This window comes from Pagrus major, chromosome 4 (genome assembly GCF_040436345.1).
Source record: "Pagrus major chromosome 4, Pma_NU_1.0".
In the NCBI taxonomy this organism is placed as follows: Eukaryota; Metazoa; Chordata; class Actinopteri; order Spariformes; family Sparidae; genus Pagrus; species Pagrus major.
This window is the reverse complement of record NC_133218.1, coordinates 19474994-19496627: the sequence shown is the minus strand read 5'-3', so window position 1 is coordinate 19496627 and position 21634 is coordinate 19474994. Positions and strand designations below refer to the sequence as shown.

The window sequence follows — 21634 nt, the reverse complement described above, 5'->3', positions numbered from 1 at the left end:
CACTGCCCAGGACAGGAAGGCTCCACAGCGGGTGATTAAAACCGCCCAGAACATCACTGGTACCCATCTACAGAGCATCAGCGACATCAGTGAAGTGAGGTGTCTGCACAGAGCCAAAAGGAGTATCTGCTGCTATTCCACCAGGCTATGGAGCAGCTTCATTCCTCAGGCTGTGAGACTCCTGAACTCATCCTCAACCCTTCATTGCAAAAAAAAAATGTAGCAGAACACGAGGACTTTAAACATTATTTTTCATTTTTGTCACGTTGTCCTTTCACAGTACAGTGTACCTCTTGTAGTAAATGCATTTTATTTATTTATTTATTTATTTTTTATCTCAAACGGTTGTTTTTTATTGACCATCATTAGTTTGTGTGGTTACATCTTTGTATAATATGACAGTCCATTATCTTTTTTGAATAACACAGCCTGAGCTGAGATTTGAAATGGGGAACACCTCCGTCTGAGTGAAACAGCGCCCCCCTGTCGACGGTTCACTGTAACTGCAGGCCGGCCAGCTCCCTGACTCGGCTCGACGGAGCAGCCACACATGCGCCATCTTTAACTGACAGAGAGGCAAGCTGCCGAAGCAGAGTTGTGGTGAGAAACTAGGTCAGGCGCTCGGAAAAGGAAAACACGCTTTTAAAAACTTGCTTCAAAAGCTTCTAGTCAGCGTTTGCTAACCCTCCGACACACCTGTGCTGTCCTATGGTCCAATGTGTTTGATCGGTCGGCTAGCTCGAACGCAGTTTTCTTGTGTCGGTCCCGGTTGACGTTGAGTGATCGCCTTTTCTCATAAACAGCCCACGGAGGTGAAAGCCAGGTAAGAGGAGGACAGTGGGGACACCAGCTGGGAACTTCGACCACTTGTTTAACAAAACATTTAAAAAAAATAAATTGAACTTTATATTCACAACAACTTGTTTGCTAAGTAGTTAGCTAGATGCAACGCCCCGGTTCGGCTAGGCTAGCTAACTCCTGTCTTGGTTGGTCTGACGTGTTTCTGTGTAACTAACCATCCGTGTCGTCGTTAAACGTCGGCAACATCGCGTTGTTTATGTGCAAAAGCAAAAAAAAAAGGTGCAACTCAATGCAGTTTTTGCTAGCATAAGCTAACTCGTAGCTTATGAAGTTTATATCAGGCTGATCAGACGGTGGTGTTGGTTTAGGGAGGCGTGTCCTGCTGTACAATGTTTTCATTCTCAGGAAGCAGAGCCAAACGCTTCATAACACACCTGCTTGTTTACATTTTGTTTTAACCTTTGAACAGTACAGCGCCACAATAATCCGAGGACCATCTTCCAAATGACATCACAGTGGCAGTAATGTTTGCATGCATGTTAGTGGGAAAATCAATCGGCAACCCTTCCTTTCAGCTGACCCTCTCTAATAAATAGAGACAGTCAGTAGGGTTGCAATGGTTGAGATTGCCACGGTATGAAAAACATAGCAGAAAATACCAGTTTTATGGTTTTACACTATTATTATCCGTTATAATGACTCTTAATTAAAGGAATAAAAACAGAAGGGTTTTTTAGGTTGAACAAATGCTTTATATTTTCACTAAATGAAAGTATAATCTCGTGACAGAAATGAAACTTAATTTAAACTTAAAAATATAAATATTTTTAATACCATAGATCTGCAAATGATTTTCATCAGTTGTCTCACCACAGTTTACCTTAAAACCGGTATCCTAGTGCAACCCTAGTAGGCAGATACTTTTATATATCAGTCTAATGATACTTGGCCTAATGTGGAGATACAATTTTCATCATCTTTTCTCTTAAGAATAACAAAATGATGTAAAAGTTACAAAGCAGCACAATCAGGGCACAAAATCTGCACCAGGCACCAACCAGTGGTGGTAAAACTAGAGCCCAACTGATGTATCTGTTGGCTGATATTGGTCAATATTGGTATCTGCGTTTATTTTGTCCAACTTGTGCCGGTATGAAAACTTTTAAAAGATACTTGGCGTAATTTAAAATTGAATTCCCACTTAAGTTTACTTTTTCACCCCACTGATGTCATACTAGTCAATAAACTTTGCTGTTAAACTAAAATATCCTGCCTCCGTTACAAAGCTTTGTCATAAGTGTGTGATGACAACATTTGAGGAATTGTTGCAAAGAAGGCGTGTATACAGCAGATATATCGATCAATATTGGAATGTTTTACTCCCAAATATCGCCATCAGCCCCAAAAATTATATCGCTTGGACTGTAGGTGAGAAATTCAAGTGGCTGGTAGATTTGTTTCACTCACCATCTTAAAAACAATCCTGGTCTATTGAGTGCCTGGCAAAATGAGAACATTCACTAGCCATTTGGCCAGTGGAAAGAAAGGTTAATTTTGCACCCTGACTACGATGGTTTATTGATCATTCTGGAGAAAATTAATGAGGAACCTTTAAGAAGTCTGTTAATTGTCATAAAGTCATTTACCAACTCAAAATCACTAGCATTTGTCAGTTACAGCTCTCAAAAATTCCCACTTTACTCACAAGAAATGGCTAAGAAATGAAAGTTAAAAGATAATTAAAAGATTAACTGATATTCAAAATAGGTGCATCTCCATAACCATGTATCAAATCATATATATATATATATATATATATATATATATATATATATATATATATATATATATATATATATATTTATATATATATTTATATATATATTTATATATATATATATATATATATTTATATGTGTATCAAATCATATATATATATATATATATATATATATATATATATATATGAATGCATCAATCTACCAGACATGGACTGTTAGCTTGTTAATGACAGGCATTTAATCTGCCAAGCATGTCAGGTCTGGTGATGAAGAGGCCCTGCATAATTTATACTGCTAATCAAGAGTTTCTTTGCCTACAAAGTCAACTTGGGCCGACCATCTGGATTTTGTTCACTCCTCCTCTGTTTGTTTACCCAGGATGAAACGAGGTCTGCAAGGGAATGAGCAGGAGGACGGAGGTGGCACCAGCAGTGGCTCTCAGGAGACTCTTAAACGGTCCCGCAAGCAGAGGAGGGAGAAAGATTTGGAGGAGGAGGGAGCCCACTGGGAGTGTCTGCCACAGGAGATCCTGCTCCACATCTTCCAGTACCTGCCTCTCCTGGATAGGGCTTATGCTTCTCAGGTACTCATGTGATAATGAGCCATCAATCACTACACAGGAAGCAGTACTGTCATTTGTCATTTTCTTTATATTGATCCTTTTTAAGACTGCAGTATTTATCCATGTCTGCATGAAATAACAAGGCAGACTGGAAATAAAAAGACGGTTTTCTTTATTGTTCGTTTTGGCTTATATTCTTAGTCGGTTGGGCTCTTAACAATGAAACAGGGAGGGTTGAACACAAACATACAATCATTCCTAGTGTTTTTCTGCTCCAACAAGTCTGCTTATTCTGACATGTGAGCCCTTGTGAAGGCCACTTGCCTGAGGGGAGATGAATGGTGTTCTCTGCTGTGAGTCATGTTTTGTAAGCTGGCCTCTGGTATTCAACAAGCATTTTTTAGCCAGAAGCTCTCTAGTGGAAAGTAATGCTAATTAGAAATCAGATTAATTGTGAACGATTTTTGCTAAGCAGTGAGTGCTCGAAGTATTAATTTTGCTACCAGCAGGTTTGTTAAGTTTCACCCAATCAGAAGATTTCTGAGAGAGACAGGTGACTTAAATCAGATTTTAATTTACTGGTGTCACCACAGGTGTGCCGGGGCTGGAACCAGGCTTTTCACATGCCAGAGCTGTGGCGTTGCTTTGAGTTTGAGTTGAATCAGCCAGCCAGCTCCTACCTGAAGGCCACACATCCAGACCTCATCAAGCAGATAATCAAAAGGCACTCCAACCACCTGCAGTATGTGAGCTTTAAGGTATGAACTGAGTTTAAGGCTGAGCAGGTTAACGTGATAAAGAGAAGTGTGTAGTGTTTTTGTTCGACTTAAAGTGTCGCTGGGTTTTCATTTTCTCTCTGTGCTGCTCAGGTGGACAGCAGCAGAGAATCTGCAGAGGCTGCCTGCGACATCCTCTCTCAGCTTGTGAATTGTTCTTTGAAAACACTCGGGCTCATCTCTACAGCCAGGCCCAGCTTCATGGAGCTGCCCAAGGTAAGCCTCAGCAAGATCATTATTTCTGTGCGTCTTTATGAGGGCTGATTCAAATTGATCTTGACTTGAACGATCCGATATAGATTCATAAAACCCAGAGATCAGGACTGAAATGAACACCCTCCAAGCACCAATGGCATATACGGCATGGAGACATGGCCTCATGGTACATTCAGGTGCACCTCATTAACACTGAAATGTATATCACTTTAGAGAGCAAAGCGTATGGACACTGACAGGGACTTCATGGTGCTTTCAAGTACAACTTGTAAAATTAGAAGGCCATAAAGGGTTGTTCAAAACGGGACACTTTCTATTGTCTTTGTTGAAATACATTGGTCGACATCTGACTTTCTTGTTCTTTCACTACAGCATTTTTAATAAATAGATTCTAAAATGCTACTAATTTCTCCAGATTCTTGGAACACAAATCAAAAACGAGGTACAAGGTTAATTTATGTCATTTTACAAAACTGGTTGCAAAATGAATTTTAGTTTCAACTCCTTTATGCTACATAGGAGGAATATTTGGGATGGCTGCACAATTATGTTTTGTTTTTTAATTCATGATTATAATCTAAAGATTTTTAATGACAAAGTTGCACATACATCCACACAAGGCTGATATGATTTACATTTCTACCACCTGCAGAGGGCAGTAATGCACATGTATAGTGGAACTAGACTCTGCATTTCAAATTGCTTGGTGTTTTGGTTAATAAAACTGGCACTTTGTTCACTAAAGAAAAGGGATGACTGAATGTTTCTCTCTTTTTGCTCTGTTCAACAGTCGCACTTCATCTCAGCTCTGACTGTGGTTTTTGTCAACTCCAAGTCCCTGTCCTCCCTGAAGATTGATGACACGCCGGTGGATGACCCCTCCCTCAAAGTCCTGGTGGCCAATAACAGCGACACCCTCAAGCTGCTGAAAATGAGCAGTTGCCCTCATGTTTCACCTGCAGGTACTGACCAACAGAAGGAGAAGGATATTAAGGATCTTGGTGATTTAATTATGAGTACAAAAATTATTGATAAGAATTTGAATGATAAAGAACAATTATGACTGACACTGCACAGATTTGGTGAAACCTTTTGTTCTTTCTGGAAAATCAGTTCACCCCTGTTATGTTTTCAGCAGCTGGACTTGATTTTAGAGGACACGTTTGTGAGCAGTCAAGGAGTTAATTGGGTACAAGAGACTTGGATGACATGAACCTAGATATGAATGGACATTAATATTGAAATAAAGATGTTTTACAGTTGTTGTTTTTTTAAATAAGAAGACAAAGAACAAATAAAACAAGTTTGAAAGCTATGGCACCATTCAGATACAAGGGAATTCAAAATGCTACAGGGACATAAAAATACATTAAAAATAAGTACTTAAATTATAAAAAACAAAACCCAAAACAAACAAATGGTTAAAGATTAAAGAAGTTTATGTATCTGATATATTGAAAAGCTGTAGTAAACTGATGTTTTACTCTCTGATTTTAAACAAGCTCACGGTTTTATCAGACCTCAGGTATTACCGGGAGATTGATAAGTGTCATCCAACATTGCTTCATCTTTTTTCTGTTCTCTGCCTTAAACTTACCGTGTAGGTCTATAGTCTCCTCTAATTTACTTTTCTGTCTATCCCAGGCATTCTGTGTGTGGCTGATCAGTGTCATGGCCTGAGGGAACTGGCTCTGAACTACCATCTGCTGAGTGACGAACTTCTCATCGCCCTCTCCTCGGAGAAGCACGTTCACCTCGAGCACCTCCGCATCGATGTGATCAGTGAGAACCCCGGCCAACAGTTCCACACCATCAAGAAGAGCAGCTGGGATGCCATGGTGCGCCACTCTCCCAAATTTAATCTGGTCATGTACTTCTTCCTCTACGAGGACGAGTTCGGCCCTTTCTTCCGCGATGAAATCCCCGTTACGCATCTGTACTTTGGCCGCTCTGTCAGTAAAGACGTGCTGGGCCGCGTCGGGCTCACCTGCCCGCGTCTGGTCGAGCTGGTGGTGTGCGCCAATGGGCTGCGGCCGCTGGATGAAGAGCTGATCCGCATCGCCCAACGCTGCACGCAGCTGTCGGCCATCGGCTTGGGAGAGTGCGAAGTATCCTGCAGCGCCTTCGTGGAGTTTGTCAAGATGTGTGGAGACAGGCTGACGCAGCTGTCCATCATGGAGGAGGTACTGGTCCCGGATCACCGCTATGGGCTGGATGATATCCACTGGGAGGTATCAAAGCATTTGGGTCGCGTCTGGTTCCCAGACATGATGCCTACCTGGTAGAGCTCCACGAGGAGGTCGAAGTCGTGTCCAGGTTTTTGTTAAACTGTGTGTTGTGTTTGAGAAAGGCCCTTATCCAGACACTTAAGTATGTGTTTTTCTCCCCGAGCACATAAAGAAATTACTTCACTTTGAAATTTGATGTGATAAAATGTATAATATAGATTCCAATTTCACCATTCTGTTCCACGTATACAATTTTTATATTTATATGTATATTTATATCTCAATTTGTTCGTCTTGTTGGCACTCATACATTTAGCACTTTGTTCTCTGACACCATGCAGATTGGTTAGACATAGTGTTTAGGAGTTTTCAGGGGAGACACGGGAATGTCTGGGAATTATTGGGAATGAATAATTACTATTTGACTCCATACGTCTTTGCTGCGTTATATGCACGTAGATACATAAACATTTTGTCATATTACAGTATGAGTGGCCGTGAATACTAATCCTAACAGAAATCATAAATATAACGGTTAAAGCGTTTATTTTCAGTAAAGTAACTTGACATTCAGATACATTCAACAGAAGTGTGTGGAAGTTTAGAAAATGGAGATGATCACCATTATAAGCTAATGTGTTTTGTAGATGTTGAATTAAAATCACCACAGCTCCCATCTTTAAGACCCAAGTAATGACACATGGTGACTGTACAAGAATAAGAAAACATTTCATTGTGAAGGGAAAGTCAAGTGGGTGGTTGATCACATGACTACAATAACACACGAGGATTGAATACATACGTTTTTGTTTGGATCTGGTCTTCATGTGTCATCTGCTCCTTCATCCAATCAGCGTCTCTGTTCGACACCTTTTGAATGTGTTTCATCTCATTTAGAAACTGAACTGTCTCTTTCTCTGTCCTCCGATTTGATGTGGACAAAGCTAAAGACAGTTCATGACCCATTTTCTAAGGACAGCTGTTTGTAATGTGATGACTTCCTTTGGCCATAATTATCCAAGTCTGTATATACTGTGTATATACCAGAGTGATGTTTTGAACATATTTTTTGTGTAATGTAAAGGAGCTATATTTCTGAATAGCCTGACCCGTGTTCCTTAGTAATTGTAAATATCAAAGTGTTTTATTGCAAAACAAAATGGGAGGGAGAGATTTTGATTGTGGACGTCATATATCTTTACATTTATCCCACTGATGCACTTTTATTCTGATGAAGGTTTAGCAAAATGAGTTGCAATGCCATGTGGGCATGACGTTCGCTTCATGATTCTGCAGCAAAATCATGGTAAATCTTGAATGATCAGTGAATCTGTCAATTCTACGAGTCACCCTTGATAGTTAATGAATTTTGCTTTGTATGGAGTTATTTTTTTATTTTTACAAATTAAATTTGCAGAGGGATTGTTTGATTATTGACATTTTACACATACAAATCATTTTGGGAAATATCTGGGACAAACCAAACTTGCTTTATCGCACAATGATAGACAATAGTTTACCTTAGAGGGATATGTTGTGGCTTTGCATTTGTAAAATATATTTTAGAGGTAGGGCTGCAACAGTAGGAGATTTTCATGGGACAATCATCATCTTGGGGAAATATCACGGTTTTACACAATCATTCATTCATAGACACGCAAATTTACGTGGTATACTGAAAACCAGCCAACTGCTGCAACCCTATTTTGAGTTTAATGTACTTAAAGTTGCAAACAACAAGGGTTGCCCTGTGGAGAGCTCTCTAATTGATAGGCAGGTCTTTCAATACATACAAAATGTATTATTCATGTGTAGTCAGATGCTATTAGCACCCAGGTGTCCATAGCTAACAATGATATTTGCACCCAACAATGAGCGTTTTCTAACTACTACTAACCAAGTAATTCTGTTGCGTAAATCTAACCAGACTGCGACAGAAAACTGTAAATAAGTCATCTAAGTCTAAAACTAACCGGACCTCCTCCGCACTTTATAATACATCACCTGTTGATACAAATAGCTGCCGTGTGACTATTCTCACCTGGGAGCAAGTAGACACTCTGTAATGTTGGCAACTTATGCTGTTAAAAGTTTAACATCAGCAGAGAAAAGGTTAACAATTTCAATTATCAGCTGACAAACACACAATATACATATTTTCTGTTATGACTTTAGCTCAAAAATGGATAGTAACATAATTAAGGATTGGGGATTTAAATGCTAGTACAGGGCTGCACAATTATGACCAATGCGGTTTCACAGGCTGTCATACAAAAACAATTGGCTGTATTAAGTCCTGGATCATTAACCAACTGTCTTATGCTTAAAGTCCCGGGGATTTGTTCTGAACTTGGAAAAACTGCCTTTAGTTTTTGTGCACCAAGCACCAAAACATTCTCAAGATCGACACTCTTAGTACACCTGGACAGTTCGAGACGATCTCAAAACATTTAATCTCAGAAAATCCTGATCTCAGTGAGGTCATTGTGCAGCCCTGAAGACAGGACAGTGTGGCAGCTAAATGTTGATGTACCTGAATGTGTAAGAATGAAATATTTATGTCTCACTATTGTTTTGTTGCGATAGAGAGATGTGTTAAGGTGGACTTATCAAGGATGTTGTTTCCTGTGGACTCGTTGAAAGGTGACACCCTTGGACTGTGCAATGAAAGAGACCTGTAAATCATTATCTTCAGTTAAGAAATGGTTTATTGTTTTACAGGGTCTATAGTTGTCCTTTTGTGTATTTTGTTTGCAAATGTTAACTAAAAAAAAAAAATCACTACTTCAGAGTAGTTTTTTCTTCAGTTGTCCTCTAATTGGGACCCATCATGTCTTAATTTGACTTTCCTGAAGATCAGCACGCCTGGCAATGGACTTTATCCTTTACTGACTTACAGTACATGTTGTTATGTATTTATAACACCATGCCATCTGCTGGTTAACATTAACTGCATTTGTATTCAGTGCTTATAGATGATTAATGTAATATTCAACGATATGCCAAGTAAAGGCTGCAGTTTGTTTTCTTTCTTTTTAGAGAATACAGTGACAGTGTGTTGTTCGTATTTTAGTTAAACAAGGCTGCATTGTAATGAGAAGATTTATTGGAAGGTGTCCTCTTGTACTTGTACCTCTTGTACCTCCAAAAGACATGTAATATTTGCGTAAAGTTCATAGCCACATTAAAAAAGCCTGTTTAAATTTGTATGCCATGTCTCAATTATAAAGATAACAGTTGCTTTAATTAGCTTGTTGCAGTGTATTATTATTTTAGTGCGTGTTGCACAGTTTTCTTGTTTCAATACATTTCCAAGTCTGAAGAGAGCCAAGCAGTATGGTCACACAAACATCACTGGGGAATGGAAAACAAATCAAATCAAATTAGTTATCAGAGAGTAATTATTTTTACACACCTTTAGTATTTTGTTCCACATTAAACCTTAATGAATTTAGATCAGTGTATTTATACAAGAATGCCTCATGCTCAAACAACAGACTGCTCTTCTATCAACTGTTGGTTGTGAGGCTCCACTCGGGCACAAAGGTGACTTGAGCTAAGTGCTAATGCTAACATGCTCACAATGACGAGGTTAACGGGAATAATGTTTATCTTGTGCACCATCTTAGTCAGAGTGTTGGCATGCTAACATTTGTCGGTTAGCATTAAACATAAAGGACAGTTTAGGCTGACTGCTTGGTTATATACTACGGTGCAGACCAGCTGATTGTTTGGCCTGATGACGGTGCTAGATGACTAGTTAGAGGATTATCAAAGTAACTGTGATTCAACCTGATGGGAACATGAATGTCTGAACCAATTTTTATGGCAATCTGCTCAAAAGTTGTCAAGATATTTCACTCAAAACCACAAATAACCTCATGGTAACAGTAGAGGAAACGTCAGGAGATCACCAAAGTTAGAAGGGTTCATCCTCTGCGGACCGTGGATACTGTAGTTAAACCTGAATTGTATCGTGGCTTAGTCTTTGCTTCTAAAAAGGCCTTTTTCACACAGGTTTTGCTTGATCTACTCCCAGATTTTTAAAATAAAACATCATCTGGAATTTTGACACACCACTCCTGAACGTACCCAGATTACTTACTCAGAACACACTCAGTGGTGCGTCATTTTGAAAGCACGCTAAGACTAAATCAACAACCCATTGCCAGAACAATGTTAGCACAATAAGTTTCTGAAAAACCACATATAGGTTAAAACTCTACATTTCTTGATATTTAATTTAAATTTCTGTCTTGTCACAAAGCTGCGCTTATGCTCCAGTTAGGTTTAGGCACAATATCCACTTGGTAAGTATCAGGTAAATGTCATATTTAAGCTTAAAATACCTGTTTTTGTCCTCACAAACAGCTGGAAATTGACCTGAGGACTCCTCAAAGTATCCACTGGAGTCATGCTTACAAATGTTGAAGCAGCGTGGTCCCTTGTCAAGCGCACCCTCCACCACCATCCCCTCCACATCCAACGTGCAAGTGAGGTAACGAACGTGTACTGTGTGTATATGTGATATGACACGTTTTAATATCGTATGTAGCCTGTGACAAATTTGAACAAATCTGTGGTTTGTGGAAATGTTAACCGAAAATATTGTATCTTGGAGACTGGGCTGAAATCAGCCAGCTAAACTGCTAAACAAATCAATAACAGAGCTTCTCTTAATCGGATATTGCAAAAAAAGCTTCACTGAAGCAGTGAATGTGTTCATATGAACAGTGTTATCATGGTAAATCGGAACTAAAATTAGTATGTTTTCTTAACACAAGTCTGAAAGAAGGGTGACAAAATGGTCAAGGTCTGCTTACAGGCATAATCACAGGCGTCATCAGCCAGTAAAGTTTGCTCAGTTGACGTCATGTAACCTTAATATGTGTATTATACTTGGATAATAAGGTAAGGTGAGGTCAAGATCGATCTTTCATTTTCCATTCTAGAAATCCTTTTTCATATATGTATAAAAGCTTTCCGAAGGATTTGCTGAAGTGGACCCAGTATTTGCCTTGAAATGCCATCATTCTGCAAATAACTTCCTGATAGAGTTACAACCCTTTGAAACCTTGAAAATTAAATTACTTTCATATGTTCCAGCTGCAGAGCGTATTCACAATTTAGGGATAGGGAAAGTGGATCCAACAAAAATAGCAGAACTACAGTGTTTTTCTTAAAATGATCCTCTCTATAAGGCTTTTATAGCCATCTGTAGCTCTGCTCTCTGTGCCTCCTGCAGAGCTCTTATCCTACAGAGGCCAATTTACTCGTAAAACACTGCAAAACGTCTTGTGTAGATATCACCCATATTATTAAGTAGAAAATTACACCCTTCCCTTACATTGGTTATATGGATCATTTTAATTTAACCATGTAAAGGCTGGATTATGCGGTTAAGCTTCTAACATCCCTTTGTGGAAGCTGGATCATTACAGACAAAAGGAATAAGAGTGCAATACAATACAAGCAGATGTTATTTATACTGCACTTGCTGTCCAGGCAGAGTGCTTTCAAAGGAGGTATATAAACAACAGCAAACACGAGGACATAAAACAGGCAGAAGCGAAGCAGGACACAGTCAAATAATAGCTCCATTAAGTGAAATCCAATAAAAGACATAACTTCAGTGCTGTCTCCCATTCCACCCGCAGCTGATTAAAATTTTAAGTCTTAGAATTTAAAAGGACGATAAGTGATATTTCTTCAACAGGAAACATGCTGGTAGCACTTCAGGTAGGCTACGGATGCTGAGCTGATGAGGTCAGATTTATGAAGGTTGTCAGCCATCCTGGGGTCTTACAGCCTAGTGGAGAAACATTCACAGGAACATATTTGTCTTTATTTTATTTTGTCAAATAGTCATTCAGTTGTTTATAGCCTCTATGTGCGTGTTCATTTTGAGTCAGACGTCAAACAGAGCTATAATGTTGGGACATACATGTGAAGACAAGTAATGAATAATGGACGTTTTGCAGAAGATAACATGAATTTTGGACCTTTGTCATGACTTTGGCTATTTTATACTGTGTACATAGCAGCAACAAAGCTACTAACAAAGCAGCTACTACATAGGTGTTTTCACTTGAGTGGATTAATTAGACCTGAGTGAATGTGATGGCATTCACTGTGTATCCACCTGTACTGGATATTGGATTTATAGGGAGGGAGATCTATGAATCCATTTAACCTATTGTATATAATATTATCAATACGATAAGAAGCCCAGGAACTTCATTTTTGGCGAATAAAGCATTAAGAAAAAGTGTTTTTAAGTTGTGTTTAACTGCCTGACACACCCACCTGATATGAAAATCTGATATATCTGACATTTTCCATGTTTAATCGAATATCAGTTTTTCCACAATTATAAAAAACATTTGTTTTGTACATATTGATGCTATGAGGGGAGGGAGTAATGAAAATGAATTGTGCATGTCAAATGGAAAAAACAACACAAAAAATGTAATTTATCATTTAAGGAAAGAGGCCTCAAGGGTGGAAGTAACAAAAAAATTACATTATTTGAATTGGTTTCAGTTCTTAGGCAGAGACACAGTGTACTGACTTCTATTTCTGTAATTAATTATAACAAGTCCACACTGAGTGACAGTGCGCTGTGTCGCACTCAGAGAGTTGATGATGTTAAACTTTAATGGACACTCCCCAAGTGGGTGGCCTGAAGCCGCTGCCAGCTCAGGCAGAGTCCGCTGGGAGGGGACGACACGGCGGAGGACAAGTCTGCTTTCCCCTGAAAAAACCTTGACAGCAATTTAGCACACCAATTTATGTCAATTTAGTAGCTTCGTTTCTAAACCTGTCGTGCCAAGGGGTGATGCTGGGGGTGGCTGGAATGACGGGCAGGTAAGAGTTTACATTAGCTCGGGTGGTAGCTAGCTAACGTTAGCCAACAAGCTACAGCTAACGTCATATTAAATGGACAGCGCCGCTAACCACAGGGCTAAAGTTTAGCCAGCCGCTACGCTAGAATATGTGCCCCAATTTGTAGTCATAAGCAAAACATGTCAATGTCGGTGCGTGATTTGGTCGATGGCAACAGCTTAAAGGTTAGTTCACAGTTGTTGACGTAATGACGCTACTGCTTTCCACGAAATTGGAGCTAGGTTAACTAGCTGTAGGGTTAGCATGCTAGTTAGCTGTGTAGCGGTTAGTCCAATTAACTCGTCGCCAATCTCTATTCAAAATTCACAACATTATGCGAATTGTTACCACTCATCTCCCCTACACTTTAAGGTACCGAACGAGCACTCAGATATGACCAGGATTCATTTGAAGTTACTTAAAGACAGCAACAAGTACTTAAGTTAACTTTGGTTGGGTTAGCTCCTGTTTTACCTTATTTTAACATTGTGTTTCACATTAAGTCTCGTTCAGCATTGGTCTCGATCTTTACTGGACGATTAATATAAACTCCTGGATTGTGGCATAGTATCCCGTAAATTGGACTATTTAATGATAAGATGATATCTGAGTCTGGTTATAAGGTTTGGTTTGGTGTGTGTGTGTGTGTGTGTGTGTGTGTGTGTGAGAGGAGAAAATGCTGCTCCCATCCCTCAGCTAGGTTTCACTACCTCTATTCCTTGACCAAATTAGGTGATGACTGTGCAGAGAGTATGAGTGTTAGTGAGTTCCCCAGCTGATTCACATATTATTACCATTCTCCATGGTGACAGCTGCTGAAACAAGCGCTGCAGTACATGTGGGAGTTATGTGACAAATGATAAACACTGCTCCAGCCTTGCATCCCAGTCATTTGTCAGCCTAACATTTCACAGGACCCCAGGGGAAGTAATGCACTAATGTGTATTTTTTTGTCTCATGTAACAGCATTGCTAATGCCCTGGCCGCTGCGGCCTGTGAGCGATGTAAGAGTGGCTTTGCTGCAACTGAGAAGATCGTCAATAGCAACGGAGAGCTGTACCATGAGCAGTGCTTTGTGTGTGCCCAGTGTTTCCAGCAGTTCCCAGAGGGGCTCTTCTATGAGGTAGAGCACTCACTATAATTCATTTCACAATTAAACACAATGATGAGCCATACTTTGTACACTGCATGTGTGGTGATGATTTGTGTGGTGCTATTTAATCTAGATAATGCTTTGAATGATTCTCTTGAGTGAATGAATAATAATCTTCTTCTCTTCACAGTTCGAAGGAAGAAAATACTGTGAACATGACTTCCAGATGCTCTTTGCCCCTTGCTGCCACCAGTGTGGTAAGTGTTTATAAGTGTCTTTAATTTAAAGGCCATCCGGATGTAGTATTTGTGGGGTTGTGTGGACCCCAGAAAGACTAGTGACCATTTTGTAAATGCTAATGGTGATCCAAATTAAGAACGTATCTTGTATTCAGATATATTCAGACTAGATTATATTTAGGTTGACTTGAGATGGACTGCATTTTAGACCTTGTGCCAGAAAGCCTCTCAGACATGCAAGTGATTATTTGTGATCAGACTTGTTTCCCTGCTCCCATTTGATTTGTGCTGGAAAAAATGACATTTGCTCTTAGCCATCTGGCAATAGAAGAGGACTGTTTTGGCTTGGTTGGACCTTGTGTGGAGATGAACATGAAACCCTGGCCTATTTGTTTGGCAATGGAAATTCAGTTGATGTCAATGGGAATTAACAAATTGTTTGATCCACTGATCCTGCTTGTTGCCGCAGGAAAGTTGCAACAAGAAGGAGTCATGGGGGAGAAGAGGAAACGGTCCAAAGTGTGGCTACATTTCACAAACAAATGACAACAATGCCACTAATGTCTGTAAAACGATAATTTCACGTAAGGGTAGAATCATCATAATATGCCAGAACATCTGTAAACAACGTGGGCTTGAATACCAGGATTGACGTGTATTTGACACTCTAGTGTCACTGCTTCCATCTTGAGCATCATGTCCATTAATGAGGGTATATATCCTATGTTAAAAATAACGTTAGTGCCATGCAGGCATTCTTAGTACTTTTTTTTTTAGATCAGGAATGTACTTGTTGCATCTTGAGTTGTTGTAAGAAGTGAATTTCATTTATACCAAAGCATTCAGCCTTCACAGCACCTCCTCTTTTATAACCGCCACAGTTTGGGAACCATTGAACTATATTACATATGTGGCCCTGACCTCCATACGTTGTTTGCGAGATCAGATGTGTCCCCACTGACCTTTTAAGTCTATTCATACTTTTATTTAGATCCTCCCACTTGTGCTTAGATCACCCAAGATGCATTGGAGTGCTACATAAGCTTAATTTAAATACTGCTCGACTGTATCCAGTGAGAGTCAGACATGCTGTAATTGATTTAAATGGACAATTAAAAACCATTCAACATCAAATTGTCACTTTGAGAACACTATGGAAAGCACTATAGTGCAGAGCAGTAACACTAAAACTCTATTACGGAGAGCTCATTTGGATCTACTGCACTGTAACCAAAAAAAACATCTAATCCTAACAAATATTGGAAAAGTCAAACTTGGACTTGCCTCAAGCTGATCCCTCACTTCTGGTTTCCCTCAGGGGAGTTCATCATTGGCCGTGTCATTAAGGCCATGAACAATAGTTGGCACCCCGACTGCTTCTGCTGTGACATTTGCCAGGCTGTACTTGCAGACGTGGGGTTTGTCAAAAACGCTGGCAGGTAAGTATCCCATCTTATTACAGTCTTAATATAACACTGTGACAGCCTGAGGAGCAGGTGGTTACACACACGTCAAACTGGTGACTCGCTTGCATTCAAACAAATAAGGGAATTTTCGAGCAGCTGTCACAAAGCACGTCAAAATATTATTTGAGGACTCTGACTCTTTCTTGACACCCCTAAATTTTGTTCTCCTTTCTCCATTTACCTCAGGCACCTGTGTCGCCCGTGCCATAACCGTGAGAAAGCTCGCGGCCTGGGCAAGTATATCTGCCAGAAGTGCCATGCCATCATTGAAGAGCAGCCGCTGATTTTTAAGAATGACCCCTATCACCCCGACCACTTCAACTGCAACAATTGCGGGTCAGTCTTACCTCTCCGCCCTGACGTTTAGTGCAGAAAACGGCACCTTTTTAGTTTTAGAGTATATACGTCAGGTCAGGTTCCTCTCTCTGATGTGTTCGGTGCTTCTCTGTTCACAGGAAGGAGTTGACAGCTGAAGCCAGGGAACTGAAGGGTGAGCTCTACTGTTTGCCCTGCCACGACAAGATGGGTGTACCAATCTGTGGTGCCTGTAGGAGACCCATCGAGGGACGTGTTGTTAATGCCATGGGCAAGCAGTGGCATGTGGAGGTTTGTGAACAAGAATGAGACTTTTTATCAGTGCAGTAAACACACTTACATTCCTGTACTTACAAAGTAATGTACAACATGTTACATTTTGTTGTTTTGAGGCCAGTTTGACTTTCTCTCTGCCTTCTAAACAAAGCAAGGCCTTTAGGAGTTTACTTGTTTGTTTGGAAAGAAGTAAGGATAGGCTTTTTAATTTTTTCAGTTATCAGAGAGTGAAGTAAATGATTTGGGAATCATCTTTGCCAAGCTGATGTGTCCAAGGCTATGTTCAGACAGCAGGAAAATCAGATTTGTTTTTCAAATCACATCTGCAGGACAAGAGTATCTCGCACTCGAAACAATCAAACTATCAATTTGTGGAGCAGACAATTTATTACAGTGTGACGGTACACCGACTTTTGTTCTCTGTATGTCTTTTATACTGATCTGCTAGAAGCAGCATGGACTCTTCTCAGCCATGCTGATGCTCTTCTCTTGCTCAGGACTCAAGGTTATTGTTATGTGTCATGTTGCGAGGGACACAAAATTAACGTGGAAATTGATTGATTGATTGATTGAAATCATTATTTCGAACATGTACTGTAAAATGTAAAATCAATCTGGATATGCCAAAAAACAGACTTGGGCTTACAGTCTGAAAATAGCCCAAATCCCAGGGAGAGGTACATAAGATTGGCTGTCAAACACAAAAACAAATGAAATAATTAAGAATAGGTAACAAAATCATGTGGCAGTAATTCTTACAAAACGTTCTGTGTTTCTGTAAAAAATCTTCTGCACATTGCAAGTTGGACTACAGGGAGTAGCCTTAAGAGAAGACTTCTGACAGGTTTATAGTGGACAAATGTCACACTGACCCCCTTTTACACTTGATAATATATGTAATGTCGCCTTCAGACAGAAGCAGAATACAAGTCTTTAATGAATTTCACGTTTAGTTACCATTATTTATTCACAGGAGAATGAAACTCATCAAAAAAACGCTTTAGAACCAAAACACTGTTAATGAGCTAATTTGAGTCAGTAGGAGCGATGTGAGCACTTTTAAAAAGAATATTTCTCCTGAGGCAGAGTGGAGCAGATCTGGTTGTGTTCATCCGTCTGGTGGCTGCTGAATTTTACAATGTTTGAAAAGCTTAAGACTATCAACCGTGTAAAGCAGTCAAATTAATACTAAAGACAGTCATTAGCTGAAATTAATGTTGTATCTTACCACTTCAGGAACTTCATATCTGGCAGGCACGGTAAAAGTAGAACTATGTCTAAACACTGTGGGAACACTATAGTGCTTTCCCCACAGCGCAGTTGCGATAACTGTAATTAAAAACAAAACAACACTAAAGGATTACTGTCCTAATATTTCTCCATAGGTCAAGCCTATTCCTTTTTTAAAAACAATTTTTGGAAAGTAAACGTCTCCATGCCCATGTGTGTTGGCACCTGCTCTTCTCATCCATTTCCTCCCGTTTCCCTCATCAACATTTGTTTTTGTTTACAGCATTTTGTGTGTGCCAAGTGTGAGAAGCCTTTCCTTGGTCATCGGCATTATGAGAGGAAGGGGCTGGCTTACTGTGAGACTCATTATAACCAGGTGAGAAAAGAAGAGCCAAGGAAAACAATGGCTTTGGAGGGCATGACAGACATCATAATGTTGGTGAAGTGTCAAGAAATTGAAATAGCATTACCAACCCTTCAGTGCTTCACTAAATAAAATGTGCGTTTGCTGTCTAAACACCGTATCTCCTTGTTTGTGTGTTATCAAGCTCTTTGGCGATGTGTGCTATCACTGCAACCGTGTGATTGAAGGCGATGGTGAGTGTCCTTATAATAAAGCTCATATTCAGTACAGTATTTTGGAAGATAAAACAGTTAAATGTTCAAATTTTTTCTTGTTTTTCTTCTGTGACCCTCTCAGTGGTGTCTGCTCTCAACAAGGCCTGGTGTGTCAGTTGTTTCTCGTGCTCCACCTGCAACACAAAACTCACTCTCAAGTAAGTGATGTTGCTAATGTAGATCATTTCTTTATTCCTATGTTTTCTGTAACACTTCTACTAAACGTCTAGCTTAGTTTTGACAAAAGTCTTTGTGTGTTTCACTCTCCTGCCACAACTTTCCCTCTTTTCCTCTAATTTCTCCTCTTACATGCTGCACACGCTGCATCTGTGGTAACTCAGAGATAAGTTTGTTGAAATTGACCTGAAACCAGTGTGCAAGCACTGCTATGATCGCATGCCCGAGGAGCTGAAACGCCGCCTGGCCCGACGTGAGCGTGATGCCAAAGACCGCAAGAAAAAACCTGCTGTCTGTCCGTAGAGTTATTATTCTTTACAAGTCACCACTCCATCCATTGGTTGGTGATATCTCTGTCTTCCTCCTTTTCTGTGGTGTCCCTTGTTTACTCAGTAAACTTTATAGTATGGCATGCTTTCATTCTTTCATTCACTATAATTAAAAGAAACCCCCTGCAGTTGTTTTTTGTATATGGCGTTTGTGCAAAACCACTGAAATATACATGCATATTGAACATGAGTTTGGCTTAGTTGATGCTTGTGAATAGGGATGTGACTAATGGTTATAATTATCAATTAATCTTGTGATTAATCAATTAGTTGTTTGGTCTATTAAATGTTAGAAAATAGTAAAAATCAATCAAATCATTCCAGAGTCCAGGGCCAGTTCTTGTTTGTTCAATCAACAGGCTAAAACACAAAGATTCAGTCTAAAGTGATGAAACAGAGAAAAACTGAAGGAGCAGATTTTTGTACCCTGAAAACTCAACACTTTTAAGAAAACGCATCCAAAAGAGACAAAAGCAAGAAAATAAAGACAAAAAACTTTATCAATTTGACCGCAGAAAACACAACCAAATACAGAATTGCTAAATATAACAATAATTAGTTAACATTATTCATGTAGGAAAGAAATCTGCAAAGTAAATGTTGACTAGAGACAAGTAATTAATATTTTACATATTTGGTACTGACATGCTCTGTCTTTCCTTCTTTGCAGGAACAAGTTTGTTGAGTTTGACATGAAGCCTGTTTGTAAAAAGTGTTATGAGAAGTTTCCTCTGGAGCTGAAGAAAAGGCTCAAGAAGCTGGCTGAGTCCTTGGGACGCAAGTGAGCTACGTCCAGCCAAACAACCTGGAAGTATTCCTACCTTGTCTGTGATGGTAAAATATCCAGGAGAACTGCTGAATTATACTAGTACATCAATATTAGTCATTGAAATCTGGAATTTGAAAATATAAATATATATATCACTGTGGTGTTGTCATAAATGTGCCTAGGAGCTTTAGGAGAAAACTTTATGTTCTTGCAGTTTTTTTATACGCAAATGTTTTTTTGTTTTTTTTTACATTCCTAAAATGTCCAAATTTGTTAGTCTTCCCAAGACAAAACATGTGGTGTCCCAGTCATTCTGACTTTACCACGACCGTATTGCCAACTGCTGTGTCTAAAACTGTTGAATTTGAAAAGATTGTTGTTTGGCATTATTTTGAATTACACGTGTGCCTTGAATATATAAACTATGTGTCTTAAAATGCAAATAATGGTTTAAATGCAACTTGCATACAGTTATGATATAGTTATGCCTTGGTAAATCAATCTTAATTAGACGAAATATCTATCTGAACTTCTGACCTGTTCAGCTTTTATACCTCAGTATGAGTACTTACAAAACAACCACTGTGTTCTTTAGGATAATGTAATGATGTCTCTTCTTGCTAACAGGAAAAAGTACATCACATGTCAAGAAAATCTTAAAATGTGATAGTACGTGGGAGTAAGAAGTTGGTATCTAATGTTTGGAACTTGTAAGGTTTCTGGTGCCTCCTGTCACTTTTCTATCAGCTTAACCTGACGGGTAACTATTTAATTTAAAGGTTTAATCCATGACTGTTTCAAAGCAACAGTGAGTTGGCAAAAAATAAAAATCTGAGTCTTTAAAGTAAGCTATTGTCGTAAAGACTGTAAGTATGTACTGTATGCTTTCAGTGTTTATGTTAGTGTGAAGGTACTGCTTGTACTGTAAATGCCTTGGGTTTGTTAGTCTGATATGTTTAGCCAGATTTGCAACTCTCTGAGGGAAACGGTTCAAATGAATTCAGATGAAATTAACCATCAGCGGATTATTTAACATGAGAACGCTTTGATATTCAAATCTCATTGAGTCAGCACATTGCTTGGGCTGTGAGAAATGCCACACAACAAAAATAATAACTGCTTGAATGTGCATTTTTATTATGGAAGACTTTTCCATCATGCATTTTATTTGCCAGAGTTTACATTTGATTGATTTGCGAGAAATGGACAATTACAGTTTACTGCAGCACATAAACTGTATTTGATTTTCTGCTTAATGATCAATAAAGTATTCTGAAACACGTCATAGTGAATTTCCATCGATGAAACACTAAATGTTCCTTTGTAACACATGTTCAGGCTCTGAAATACATGTAACCCTGCTATGTGTGTGCACATCAGAGGATCTCCACAACAACACAAATCAGTTAATGTTCTCTGACTTTGACTTTGTTTAGCAAAGTTTAGCTTTTTGAAACTAGTTGCATTCATTCACGATGTCTAGCATAGGCACATCACACACCTTGTTAAAAACATTCACTGATTCAAAGATAAACTTACAGTTTAAAGTCACAGTTCAAATACAATAAAAAAAGGGGCAACCAGGAAAGCCACAACAAATAAAGTTGAATGTGTCAAACTTCAAGTTGCAATTCAAATCAAATCAAGTTACAATTTTGTGCACATGGGACCTTCCCATTAGCCCTCTACAGCGTACCCCTTTCAACCTAAATTAATGATGAAAAACCCCTCAATTAAGATAAACATCATTACATGCATATCACATGTTTACTAGAGTGGTAAATCAGAGTGAATATAGCACCTGGAGCTTCTTATTATCTGTATCTGTATGTTGTGTTGAGGTAATGTGTTTCACAGCTTTTTAACAGCCCAA

At 39.2% G+C, this 21634-nt stretch overlaps 2 protein-coding genes across 3 annotated transcripts; both read left to right on the top strand.

Annotated features, from left to right (window-relative positions):
- Positions 1–545: 545 nt before the first annotated feature.
- Positions 546–9610, top strand: LOC140994350 (F-box/LRR-repeat protein 3-like). Its single transcript, XM_073463929.1, has 6 exons — positions 546–823; positions 2961–3165; positions 3738–3902; positions 4014–4136; positions 4927–5098; positions 5781–9610. Exons 2-6 carry the CDS (start codon positions 2962–2964, stop codon positions 6419–6421), a joined length of 1305 nt encoding a protein of 434 aa, XP_073320030.1. The 5' UTR covers positions 546–823; position 2961; the 3' UTR covers positions 6422–9610.
- Positions 9611–13028: 3418 nt separating this feature from the next.
- Positions 13029–21044, top strand: LOC140994349 (LIM and senescent cell antigen-like-containing domain protein 1). Of its 2 annotated transcripts, none has more exons than XM_073463927.1 (10): positions 13029–13231; positions 14216–14372; positions 14533–14599; positions 15900–16020; positions 16234–16383; positions 16503–16653; positions 18152–18244; positions 18417–18465; positions 18569–18644; positions 19663–21044. In XM_073463927.1, exons 1-10 carry the CDS (start codon positions 13203–13205, stop codon positions 19775–19777), a joined length of 1008 nt encoding a protein of 335 aa, XP_073320028.1. In that variant the 5' UTR covers positions 13029–13202; the 3' UTR covers positions 19778–21044. The 2 variants fall into 2 exon arrangements, with proteins under 2 accessions (XP_073320028.1, XP_073320029.1); XM_073463928.1 differs by lacking the exon at positions 19663–21044 and adding an exon at positions 18828–19053 and having other exon boundaries at positions 13040–13231.
- The last annotated feature ends 590 nt before the right edge of the window (positions 21045–21634 follow it).

Bases quoted from the DNA above. Each gene is read 5' to 3' on its own strand.
- LOC140994350 (XM_073463929.1), top strand. From the start codon at position 2,962: ATGAAACGAGGTCTGCAAGGGAATGAGCAGGAGGACGGAGGTGGCACC. The intron at 3,166-3,737 runs GTACTCATGTGA...GTGTCACCACAG, and splicing joins ATAGGGCTTATGCTTCTCAG to GTGTGCCGGGGCTGGAACCA. The intron at 3,903-4,013 runs GTATGAACTGAG...TGTGCTGCTCAG, and splicing joins TGCAGTATGTGAGCTTTAAG to GTGGACAGCAGCAGAGAATC.
- LOC140994349 (XM_073463928.1), top strand. From the start codon at position 13,203: ATGCTGGGGGTGGCTGGAATGACGGGCAG. The intron at 13,232-14,215 runs GTAAGAGTTTAC...CTCATGTAACAG, and splicing joins GTGGCTGGAATGACGGGCAG to CATTGCTAATGCCCTGGCCG. The intron at 16,021-16,233 runs GTAAGTATCCCA...CATTTACCTCAG, and splicing joins TTTGTCAAAAACGCTGGCAG to GCACCTGTGTCGCCCGTGCC.